The sequence below is a fragment of the Poecilia formosa genome, unplaced genomic scaffold, assembly GCF_000485575.1.
Source record: "Poecilia formosa unplaced genomic scaffold, Poecilia_formosa-5.1.2 Scaffold57, whole genome shotgun sequence".
Classification (NCBI taxonomy): domain Eukaryota; kingdom Metazoa; phylum Chordata; class Actinopteri; order Cyprinodontiformes; family Poeciliidae; genus Poecilia; species Poecilia formosa.
In genome coordinates this window covers 1,727,479-1,740,662 of record NW_006799996.1, presented here as the reverse complement: position 1 = coordinate 1,740,662, position 13,184 = coordinate 1,727,479, and the positions used below count along the sequence as shown (strand labels likewise).

The following is a 13,184-nucleotide window of genomic DNA, read 5'->3' as shown; positions in this document are numbered from 1 at the left end:
CTTTTAAATTTGTAAATACATTTCTTATAAATTCTGCAGCCAGGTCCTTCTCCAACAACAAGGTAATGGTGGGTAACTATGGCAACCAGTGACAGTTTAAAAGCCCGCCTACTCTTTCTGCAGTCCCCTGTGTTAATAAAAAAATCTGAAATGAAACTGTGACATCACAATGTAACTCCAAAGGCAGAATTATGACATCACCAGCGATTATATAAGCTCCTCACATCCATCTACCTTCATCACAACCTGTTAGCAGCCGTTGTTGATACGTTTTTCTAGAGAATTCATTTAGCAGTTCACAGCAAGATTTTCAACTTTGTTTGGTTCACATTTCTTTTGGAGATTGACATCAAACTTATCGTGAAATCTTTACTGACTTTTGGAGAACTGATTTATCGTAAAAGATGGAACAAGCAAAGGTGACAATGGAGTCCAACCAGCCTAGAGTGGAAGAAGTTGCATCCGATAAGATTGTTGAATGGGAAGTACTGCCCCACTCTTCTGAAAAGACAGCTCAAGCAACATGTTCGTGTGAAGCCAAATTTAAGGCACGCGAACTGGAATATATCAGAGTACAGGAACATTTAATGAAACGGCTTGATGAGGTGGTCAAACTGAACCATAAATTATTTGACAAGGTTAAACAGCAGAACGATCTGATAAGGGAAGTTCTCGCAGAAAGAAGACAGCGCAAGAGGTCTATGGTGTCTGTTCAGGTTCAGACTGAGGAACAAGACAATTCAAAGGAGAAACCAATCTACCAGTGTGCTTCAATACAAACGGAGACAGCTGTACAGGAAACCAGCTCACAATTAAAACCAGTCCGTCGATCCATTTCAACGCAAACCGAGATAGATAATCAGGAAACCACATGTCAACTAAAACCAGTTTACAAGACCGTGGCAACACAAACTGAGCTCTTTTCATCGCTGAAAAACCAGCCCTCTGAGGACCAAGTGAATGAACATCAGGATCAGCTGACCACGATATCAGATACTCTGAACAATGACAAGATTTCTGGAGAAAGTGATGAAGAACAAGAAGTTTCTGTACCAGAAACAGTTGTGGATGAGACAGCCGGCATCGAAAATTATGTAAATTTGATAGAAAAAATTATCTCCAGCCCCCAACAAATCTCTGCAGAAGAAATTAGAAAGGCAGCATTGGATGCTGCCTTCCAATTAGAAAGCTTCAATAAGGAACAGCTTTTTGGATTAAACGGTGAAGGAGTTATACATGACGATCAGGAAGCCATCATGAAAATTGACATCCGGAGAATTGAAACGGTCCCTGACATACAGCTAGATGGGGACCAGCAAGATGAGAAAATGAGTCAATCTGAATCTGAACAGAGAAAGACAGCAATGCAAGGCAAACTGGAAACCGCTGTAAGACCAAGCGAGACTGATCAAAACAAGGTTCATGAAGTTCCCACAGAAGGAGAGAATGGCCCAAAGAAAGAACAGACAACATCCCCTCCACAGACAGAGATTACATCAAAAGACGATATAATCCCAGCATCTCAGGACCCAGAAAGTCAAACAGCTGAAGCGTCAACTGAGGAGAACGTCTGTGACCAAGAAGAGAGACCCAGGAAAAAAATCTCTCTGTGGAGGCAATTCAAAAAAGCTTTAACTCCCAAACATCGGCGCCAATTCAAAGACAGACATGAAGTCCCTCCAGCATAGAACCAAGGATATTAGATTTGAAAGGGGGTGGGGCCACCTGTCGGTTGGATGATTGGCGGGAATTGGGAAAAGAGCTGCTGTTGTTTTAATTGGACATTTCAATATTAAAAAGTCAGGACTGCACGGGGGAAATGTCTCCCTGTGCAGGTGTGGGTTCACTCCGGGCGCTCCGGCTTCCCCCACGTTCAACAGCATCAGTACTCATGTTCATCTACTGTAAGATTTATATTTCTAATTCAAAACAGAAAATCAGACAACTACATTTATTAATTAAAGGGAGATTTAGAGAAAGAAAATGTAAATAACGTCAAACAAAAAGAACCTTTTAGAAGTCTGGGTTCTAAAAGGGTTGGGTGATTGGCGGGAATTGGAAAAAGAGCTGCTGTTGTTTTAATTGGACATTTCAATATTAAAAAGTCAAGACTGCAGAGGGATAATGTCTCCCAGTGGATGAACTCATGTTAACAGCTGTTTGAACTCATGTTCATCCACTGTAAGATTTTTCAACGGATGAAAGATCCATTCAAAAATCTGAAGACATAGCAAGTAAAGTTCCTGTAGAATTGGAAACTACAGGAATTGGAAAAAGAGCTATTGTTGTATTAATTGGACATTTCAATATTAAAAAGTCAGGACTGCACGGGGGAAATGTCTCCCTGTGCAGGTGTGGGTTCACTCTGGTTGCTCCAGCTTCCCCCACGTTCAACATCAGGATTCATGTTCATCCATTGTAAAATTTATATTTCTAATTCGAAACAGAAAATCAGACAACCACATTTATTAATTAAAGGGAGATTTAGAGAAAGAAAATGTAAATATGGAACAGAAAGAGCTATCTATCTTCCTCTAAATCTATCTGTGTATATCTATCTGTCTGTCCCTCTCTATATATAGATATCTATCTATATATAGATATCTATATATATATCTACATATCAATATCAATCTGTATATCTATCTATCTCTCTATATATACATGTATTTCTCTCTATAAATATAAAGAGAGAGATAGATATATAGATTGATATCAATATAGATGTAGATATGCATATACATATCTATCTATATAGATATCTCTCATGTGTGCGTGTGTCTTTCTCTATACATATATAAATCTATATATAGATATCTCTATATATCTGCATATCGTTATATATATATATATACACACACACACATATATATATAAAAATCTTTTTACACACACACACACGGATATTTTGAGACTATTTTCACTCCGTACTTCTCCGTTGAGCTGCTATCAACTCGGTTCTCCACCGTCCTTAGAAGCAAAACCTCTGGCAAAAGTACAGACGTGAGTGGAAAGACGCACATTCCAGGCTAAACAATTACAGTGAAGTTTAATAGGGGCATTAAAAAAATGGGTCAGTGATATTCAGTGGCGCACAGTGGATTGTTTGAAATCAGACAGAACGGGTCAGGAGAACAGCGCAGACCTGCCAGAACCAACAGAACCAGATATCAGAGTCTCTTCATCCCTCAATCATTTCCTGAGACCGAAAAATAATATAAATGGCAATCTAAAGAACAAATCATACAAATAGATGAATAGTAAATAAATAAATATTGCGAAAATAAACCGCTTATTTTTTCAAAATTAAAAACGTTTGTTAGGATTGTGTAGGAAAAATGTTGATATCTTTTATAAATTCAGTGTTTTGTGGTCAATATTATTCCACCATTTTATTAATGTGGGTTGCCAGTTTGGATCAGGCTTCCTATGAAGCTATAAGAATGATAGAAAACTTGCTAACAAAATGCCTCAGACATGCAGCCCGTAGGCAGCTCTAGACACAGGCCAACAGAAGTGGCTCCTTGGCTCACTTACATGTTAAATGACGAAATATCGCCCTGTTTTTTGTTTCATTGTTTTTAATTGGCCTGTAGGCAGCAATTTATTAACATATATGTCTATTTATTATAACTGATACTTTCGTTAAATACAGTAGTGGAGAAAGTACTCAAAAAATGTACTTAAGTAAAAGTACAAATAAACAGACAAAAATGTTCTCAAGTAAAAGTAAAACTACCACATTAACATTTTTACTTAAGTAAAAGTAAAAAAAAGTACTGGCTTTTAAAAATACTTAAGTATTAAAAGTAAAAGTACTTGCTGAATGCATTACCTAATCCCTAATACAATATTCAGTGAACCGATTGCATTTAATTTTAGTACATTAGAAATGTGCCATTTTAATGAACAATGCCACAGATAAAGCATGTTTTTATTATGTTTACTCTGTAACATAGTTTAGACTTAGATATGTGATTCTATGCATCATAATTTCAGGGATGGAAACATCTCGTCTCCTGTTCTAACATAGCATGAACTTCACTTTTTTTTCCACTAGTGGCTTTTAATTTTAAAGAAATCCAACAGAAAGGGGATGGAAAGAAGGTGGGTGAGGGAGGACATGCAACCGAGGAGCCACGTAGCAGAGTTGTAGTCAAGACCACCTACCCAAGTCCAAGTTAAGACCAGCACCCCGCGCTACGTGACACAAAAAAATTAAGTTTTACCTTCAAAATTGCTTCTCAAATTGATCTGAAAGCTCCACATTCCCATAAAACACCTAGATATTAAATACTTACAGCTGAAATAAATGTAATCAGTAAAGATCCGTCCAGAAGAATCGGATCGTTCCTAAATGTCATATCAATGCAGACTTTGGTCACAGCGTTGTCCCATATATGCGACACCTCAGTCAACACCTCCACACAATAATTCAAGGCATGACTGACAACTTTTTTTCATCGCAGATGCAACGTGTTTCAGTACAGCTAGCTTTGCTAGCATCACGTCCACAGAGCTTACCTTTCTTTAAGCTTTCCTTCGAAGTGACGGTAAAAGTTGGACGAAGTCCCCGTCTGTGAAAGCGAAGCGCTACTGATTTTACATGCCGCCATATCTTATGATTTATGCAGCGCTATTACTATATTACTGACGATCAGACAGACATCTTCTCCCGCTCAGTGGAAACCACTGCACATGTCTTGGAGCTTCGCGTGCGAGTAAAGGTGAAGGCGATGCGTGACAACAGACACTACGTCACGTTATTGCTCGGATTTTACGGCGCCACCTTAAGACCCTGAACTTCACATTTTAACGGACAAAAAGAGTAACGCGACACTTTTGTAGAAATGTAGTGAAGTAGAAAGTACAGATACTTACTGTAAAATGTAGTGGACTAAAAGTAGAAAGTATCCATTATTAAATCTACTTCAGTAAAGTACAGATACACGAAAATTGTACTTAAGTACAGTAACGAAGTACTTGTACTTTGTTACTTCCCACCACTGGTTAAATATGAGTTGTGCAAGTTTATGTCATCGGGGTGTGGGGGTGCCCCGATAACAGTAGTTGCGCCCCTGTGTTCTGGTCAATAGAATTATGGGAAAAGCTGTTGAATTGACTTTCGTTCAGTAGACAGTCATTGATGCCCAAAGGTCACAAAAGGTCATCAGTGCAAAATAATTTAGTTGCTTGAGGGATTTGTCCAAAGAAGTTACTGGAAAGAAAAGGCGCACAATCTACAATAACCAGTGCAGCCTTCAAATTATTGTGATCTCAGGTCTATGATTGTGATACCCAGAACATGAGTCCATGGTGTCCGTGCAGTCTATGAAAGTCTTAAATTAATTAATCTGATTTTAAATTAATTTTAAAACTAAGTTGATCGCTCCCAGGTTTGGGATTTCGTCTTGACGGGAGAACTTAACCTCGTTTATTCTATGTAATTTTTTTTCCTGCCGGACTTTTCTGTCAGGCAAAAGCTTTAGTCGCACTCCAGACGTCGAGGCTCCTGCTAGCTTGTTAGCTAGCTAACTAGCTAGTTTGCGTCTATTATGATGGGTAAGTGCAATTCTATCGCCAGTTGGATGGACGAAGTTCGTACATTTCTGCGGTAGATCTTTAATTTAATTAATAATTGTCTTAAAAAGTCTTAAATTTGAGTTAGTTAAACCTACAGAAACCCTGAGTCACAATTGTGTCCCTAATTTTCTTGAGCCACTCTTGAACTGAGACTTAAAAAGCATCTTACTGGGGCTAAAGAGAAAAAAGGACTGACCTGACACTCGGTTGTGAAAAATCTGTTTCACGCAGAACGGCTCCTTATCAATTATTGAGTGCAATAATAGTATATTAGAGCTGCAGCTAACAATTATTTTAGTATTTGAGTATTCGATGTATTATTCTGACGATTAATCAAGTAAAACTTTTTTATTTTATTTCACCACTTAAACATTTTCCGTTCAATATTAAACAAAGCAAATCAAAATACAAATAAAACAGTTCAATTTTTTAAAAATTAAAAATAGTATTGCCTAAAATGCAATAATAGAACTTTGTTAGTGTATGCCACTAACAACAAAAGTATATAATTCTTGACTATACATTGTGGAAATAATCTATTTTTTATTAACCAATTAATTAATTAACCATAATAGGTGCCCAAGTGATATTTTTATTTTACAAAATTTGAACCAGGACCAAGCTAAAACTGCCACTTCACAAGTTTGGGACAAAACTTTTTTTTTTTTAGTCTTAAATGTATATATAATTTTTTGTTTGAGTTTGTGTACTCCAGTTAATGATTTTTCAGTTACCCAATTAGTTGATTATCACAAATATTTTTGCCCTACAGTGTATGGAGACTTTTCAACAGGCTGACATGTTTGTATACATCAGTGCAAATTTAGTAAATCTGCTTTTTTGTTAATCAGCTTCATTCATCAGAACACAAAAAATAAGCATTTGAATCACAAACCATAAATGGTTTTGCAGCATTTTATTCTACAGCTCACCAGCATGTTTCAAAATAAGAATTAAGATGAAATAAAATATCATGGTCCTAATCACCTCCAGAAGATGGACAAAATACAATTGTCTAACGAGGGAAACAACAATCTGTCTGTGCAACATTTCATTTTTAGCGTCATTTTACTTCAATTTAAAAAAAAAGCACCACAAGATGTGATCACGTGAAATGGCATTTTAATTTTCCATCCTTTAACTTTTATATGATTCTATAAAATAAAATTTGGCAAATATAGTTGAAGTTTTCTTTTTAAAAAATTGTTCTCTCATTAGCACTTTTACAGTACACTCCAGCATTTCTACAACTTCATTCAGTTATTCTGTGCAAAGTTTGACTCCCACCATCTTAAACTGTTGTTTTCTACAACAGTACTTTTAAATAAGGCATAATATAAAATAAGAGGCGAAGTTCTGATACAATCCTCACAGCACAGCAGCTAGGCGAAAGCGAATTTTGCCCAAACCCGTTTAATTGTGACAGCAGTCGGCTACTAATGAAGCATATTTCACTTTAATACTGTTACAGTGACGACACATGATGTCCCCAAAACATGGCACCTTAAATACGCCCTCCCAAAAAGAAAAAAAAGACAGCTACTGCAAAATAAATTAAAAACATAATAATTTGAAGCGAAGCCACAGCACTACTTTCTGATAAATATATTGAAATTTCCATTTGCAGGAGCGGCAAATGGCAAAAGTAAAGGCAAAGAATGTGCTTTCATAGAATATAGTGTGATCAGTTGAGGTTTTCATGATGTGTCCAGTTTCCTCAGATCATTGGGACGCATGAAACTTAAGCACAGATGAGTTACACAGGAAGAAGAAAAAAGAAAAAAGGGTGTCGTTTTAAATTAAAAGTCAATGTTACACTGGTAACATGTTGTTTTAATGATTTACTGTTGACATAAATACAGCTGTAACTGCATGAAGCTAGTGCAATGGTGGGTTCTGCTCAACAAAAACTAAGCCGGAGGTAGACGGACAGCAGACAGACCGAAGGAGAGAAAACTTGAGATGGGATTTCCGACACGAGGAGTTATGGGTCCATTGCGGCTGTAGCATCTATACAGGTGAACGCAGGGCGGGTCATGCAGGTCAGAGTGCAACGGGGCTGAACGTCGGTGTGGTTTAAGGCCGGATGAGGAAGGACGCGCGCGGCCGCCAACATCACGTCTGATGCACTTCGTGAAACATCAGCTCTCGTGGGATTCGAGTCTCTGGGCCGTACATCTTACAGGCTCGCCGCTCGAACGCGGCGACGTTCTGCTTTACGACTTCGTCGAAGAACATGGTGGCTAGCTGGGAGTGGAGCAAGGACCGGAACTCAAAGGATATCTGGGAAAGAAGAAGAAGAAGAGTTAGACACCGCATTATAGAGATAATGCCTCGTTTTGTTTCACCAAGTGATAAAAGGTAAGGCTGCACTTCTCTTGTTTCAAGCTGAAGCAATAAAGATGCAAAACCCTCTCTGAGGCTGTCATACAAATCTTTACCTCATTTCACTTTGATGCAAACTTTTTTCCAATTGTTCTGTTCATCTAACTTCTCCCAACAAGATTTGCTTACACTGTATAACATGAAACAAGTGAGATCTACCATTTCTGCTCCAAGAAACAGGTTTCATTTTATTTATTTTATTTTTCTATTCATTTTTATACAGGAGCATCACTGTAAAATAGGACACCATCAAAATGTTGATTTATTTCACTAATTTGAATCAAAAAGTGAAACTCTTATGGCTTCATTGCACACACACTGACATTTAAGTATTTCTGTTCATTTGGATGGTTATGTCTCAAAATAAAAACTCAAAATTCAGTTTCTAGGAAAATTTTAAATTAAATGTTTCTTATTAATTATAAGAATAAAGTTGAAACATTAGGGGAACGAAGTAGTAATTTTAAAGACGGTTTTCTGGTAAAACTGCATCTTTATTCAGCTAGTATTATGACTATAATTAAACAAAGATTTGATTTTCGTAGCCTGGCCCTAATTCTCTGGTGTACAACTCATAGAAGGAGTGACAAAGATAAAAGCCGCATTTTGAAAATATTGTCATTTGTAATTTACTTTTTAGAAAAGAACTGAAATCAGAAATTGGATCTGGTATGAAAAAATAAATCTGCACTAACATGCACATTACTTAAGATAAAGCAGCTGCTAAACAATTTCCCCACATTTATAATAAAAAAGTCTCTGACCAACTTTAGTAAAGAAGATAGTGAAGCATTTTTTACAGTGAATACTTACAGAAAAGTCTACAGTGCAGGTGCGAGGGTAACCGGGAATGCCAGGACTAAAGCGCCATATCGTCTCCAAGTGATTGAACAGTTTTCCATCTGTACACACAGCCTGAAGCAAGACAAAAACAACATTAGCAATACCATAAAGTACAGCTAAACGATGCAAGAGTTTGTAGTGACGTTTCAACTTCTTTTTTTTTTTTAAGATTTTTTTTGGCTCTAGTGGCCTTTATTTGACAGTTAATTCACAGGAAAGTGGGCAATGAGAGAAGGGGGAAGACATGCAGCAAAGGTCGCCAAGGCCGAGAATTGAACCTGCGACAGTTGCGTCAAGGAACAGGCCTCCATATGTGGACTGTGCTCAACCCCTGCACCACCACCACACACCCCTGACGTTTTAACTTCTTATCACATTTTAGCAGACAGACAAACTGGCATGTGCGTGTTAGACTAAATATTTCATGCTACTCCACCAGTGAATAGTTACTTTGACTAGATGAGGTCTGACACTAGTGATCATGGACGTGTATCTCTCCACCACGGGGGGGAATCCCACTTCCAGCTGGGCTTTCGAGTGACCTGCCCTCCTCATGATGGTCTGGGACTTCTTACACCAAGGCACAAAGTGCTTGTAGTCGTCGACGTTGGCCACCACATCATACATTTCCTGCATGGAATAACTTTGAAAGAAAGAATTACAAGGTTAAGAAGTGATATTTTCTTAAGCTCAAAGCTTTTATGAGCAGCTTTGAGCTTTTATTAAATGCTTTTAATGAAGTTTCATTATGTTGTTATAGTAAAACAAGGTAATCTGAAAAGATCGCTCTCCCTCAACTCCTCCTTGTGCGGCTATTTCCACAGTAACAACTTCCACACTGAAGAGTGTTGTGGTTAGCACAAACCAACAATAACTCACTTCACCTCTGTTTTTAAGGGCATTTGCAATGTGAAGCATTCAATGATTGGCAAACCTCCACTAACTGGTTAACTCGATAACAGCAGAGTTAATTTTACACTTAGTGCTGTGGCATTTTTGTGAAGTTTGAAAATGTTTCAGCGCACTTAGCTTTACCCAAAGTAATTCTGCCAGATAAATTCTACAGCACTAATTTATTTGCCTGTTAAGTAAACAACCAATCAGAGCTAGGAGGAGGGACGTAACGCTGTCAATCAACCTTGTGAACGTGTTAATAGCGGAGGAACAAGTCACCGTTTCTGGTTAGCACTGGGAGAAGCAGAGGAGTTAGATTTTTATCTGTCTCATTCCATACAGTCACAAAAGAGTGACAGTTTAAACAAATGTAGAAAAAAATATAATTTTTTTTAATAAAAGTTAAATACTGCAGCTTAAGCAACAAATAATAGGTCATACTGAAATATTACCCAAGTATTCGACGCTCTGAGTACTCCTTCCTTTTGTTGGTGAGGCTGATGAAGTTTCTGCTCTGGGGGACAGTCGTCATCGTGTCCCACTCTTGAAGGCAAAGCACCTTGGGACTTCTCGTCATCAAAATGCCACATGAAGACAGGTGTCTACAAGGTGAAAGCAGATGCTCTGTGAGCTTCATTCGGTTTCCTGGGTATACAAACCAACCAAACAGCTCTCCTGTGTTCTAGTTTCCAGCTATTGAGGTTGACCATAATGGTATAAAAGGTCAGGGTTGGGAGAATGCTGGCATTTTCTAGGTTTGGTGTTTACATGTAGGGAAACTGGAGGATTCTTTACCATCCTTTGAAATCTGACTGATTGACAGGACAGTTACTCTCATGTGTTTCACACCTGAACTGTCCACACAGAAACACTCAGTCGGATCAGGGACATATTTTAAGTCAAATACTGGGTTAATTTATATCCTATGAGAAATTATGACCAATGATCAAAACAAAAAATAACAGTAAGAGAGATCCTTCTGGTACATATTAATCAAAGTCTGATAATCCAACTCGCTTTTATTAGACTACAGGAAATCAACTGGTGACAGTTTGAACAACGCGTCTGGCCAGAAAAAGTTAGCCATTGGCACAATTGGTGAGGAGTTTAAAACTGAAATTAGAGGACACACAAAAATTAAAGAAGCTATTTAAACACCTATGAGAGAGAGCAACAATTATCAGATAACAGGAAGGCTTATTTAAATAGAGCAAAGTTTTGGTTTTATCATTTTGAGCTTTTTACCCTCTGTCAAGGAATATGTTGCATAGCAGCCTTATGGAAATCTGTAAATTAATATAATTATCTATTCTGCAGGGATGTCTCTCTAATTATGTAAAATCATAATGTAATCATTTTATATTAAGATTTCTTATACACAGAATGGAATTGTCTGGTTCAAATACTAATGGCAGGAGGGATAGAAAAGATGATGTTTAAGACTTTTTTTATACCTTAATAATATAGTTAGAGAGAAATCTAAACTGGCTCAAATTGTTATTAGTGGGTCAAAGGTTTAGAAAAAAATGGATGGAAAACAGTCATAAAATTCAAATTTGATCATTTATACTCCAAGTAGATTACTTAAATTTGCATAAATTCTGATGTAAACAAGATATTTGGCCAATTAGATGAACTTGACCTATTTTTTTGTGTCTGTGACGTTAAAGGTCACAATGAGGATACATTGAAATTGAGTAAATTAAAGATTAACGAACCTGGTAATTAATCAAAATTAGCTAAATAGTTTCAGTGACATACATAACAAAAAGTTAACTGATTTAATATGTCAACACATGATTAAAGTTTCAATAACAAACTGGAAATAATTTATATATTGATTTTAGGACATCGTTTCGTTTGAAAGTGACCTTTACAAGTCAAAAAACATTTATTTTAACCCTTGAAAAAGGCAGAACAATCGCTGAAAATATTACTTTAGACTCCAGACGTTACAATATTATAATATTAGTCAAACCAGATTAGCCAGTAGGGCCAGTATAAAACATTGGTAAGTGACTTTTACTAAACAGATATTTAAACATGAATAAAAATCCAGCAGATTTCTTACCTGATGTTTTGTCTCAAACATCCTCTTTGTAAAGCCGAACGACAGGAGCGAGGGGAGCCCACAGTGGCGATCTGGAGAAAGTCACTGAACGTCCGCACACCCATGGGTAACCTCCGGGCACCGGCTGTGGCTGCCATCAAACCAGCCACTCTCCGTCCGAACAACGGTGATCCTGGCGCTGAGAAGCCGAGCTCCGGGCAGGTTCAGGTCCAAACAGAAACAGAGAGAATCAAAGTTCCGGTCCGCAGTCTCTTACGTCAGAGCGGTTAACTACACTGACAACCAACTGCCCGCGTCTCCGGACACTTTTCAAAGCTCCCAACCGAACTGCGTCTACAAACGACGGTAGTCGGCTAACGATGGCTAACGAGGTTTCATAACAGCCCCGATAAAACGCGACGTGAGGCCGCGTTGCTGTCCTTTTTCACTTTCACTTACACACACATCTCCCTGTCTCTGCGGCACACAATCTGCACTAAATTCAGATCCGTTCATCGGCTTCCGACTCGATATAAATGTTTTTGTTGTTAAAATACGTCCAGCTGCTGACGACCTTCTTCTGCTAAATAAAACGCCGGTGACGGGACAAACTGTTCCGTACTTCAGCGAGTAGGTAGGGGTAAGCCAACGATTCATGGAAAATATGCTGCCACCTACTGGACAGGGGGTGAAAACTCAAGGACATTTACACCAAGTCAGGTCAATGTTTAGCTCTTTGCAGAACCAGTCTAAATATATTCGGTCTAAATATAGACAAGTGAATGCTTTAGAATATACATTTTAAAGCATTCAAAAATTTCTACTCAAATGCATTGTTTTATTTGCTTGGATGTATCAAACAACAACTTAATAGCTTTGTCAATTGAAACTTATAATAGAGATATATCTCTATTAAAAAACAACGACGACATTGGAATAATTGTCTGCTTTGTGATGGATGCGTGTTTTTTTTTTTTTTTTTTACTTAATTAATTGTATTTATCTTTTTCTAAATGGTATGGACCAGTTTTTGTCTTGAAATAAAAACTTTCACTTATTTTTATTCAGGACATATTTTGTTTCCGGAGTGTTTTCATAAAACATTCCTTCCAGCAGAAGTTAGAGTCTGTTGGGAGTTTACATACCTGCTCACTGTTCACATTTTGTAAATAGTCTGCTGTTGTTTTTAAGCACAAATATACCTACATATTTTGTAATTTACAGGTTATTTCTATTCTATGCTAGTTAAATTTACATGTAATAAAAATATTTAATTGTCTTGCTATTTTGGTAGATTGTTAAACTTGTCTTATTTATTTAATTATGTGTTTTCACTTGCTTGTGTTACTTAAACTACTTCTTTGTTTTTGTTCCGGGCTCAAGGTGGGGTCACCCTGGACAGGTTGCCAGTCTGTCGCAGCAAATTATT

At 37.5% G+C, this 13,184-nt stretch overlaps 1 protein-coding gene across 1 annotated transcript; it reads right to left on the bottom strand.

The window, feature by feature from the left end:
- Positions 1–6,484: 6,484 nt before the first annotated feature.
- coq10a (coenzyme Q10A) lies at positions 6,485–12,393 on the bottom strand. The gene is made up of 5 exons (XM_007553619.2): positions 11,777–12,393; positions 10,158–10,307; positions 9,262–9,454; positions 8,782–8,883; positions 6,485–7,866 (listed from the first exon to the last, which is right to left on the bottom strand). The coding sequence occupies exons 1-5, from the start codon at positions 11,911–11,913 to the stop codon at positions 7,699–7,701; spliced, it is 750 nt and encodes a 249-aa protein (XP_007553681.1). The 5' UTR covers positions 11,914–12,393; the 3' UTR covers positions 6,485–7,698.
- Between the last annotated feature and the right edge of the window lie 791 nt (positions 12,394–13,184).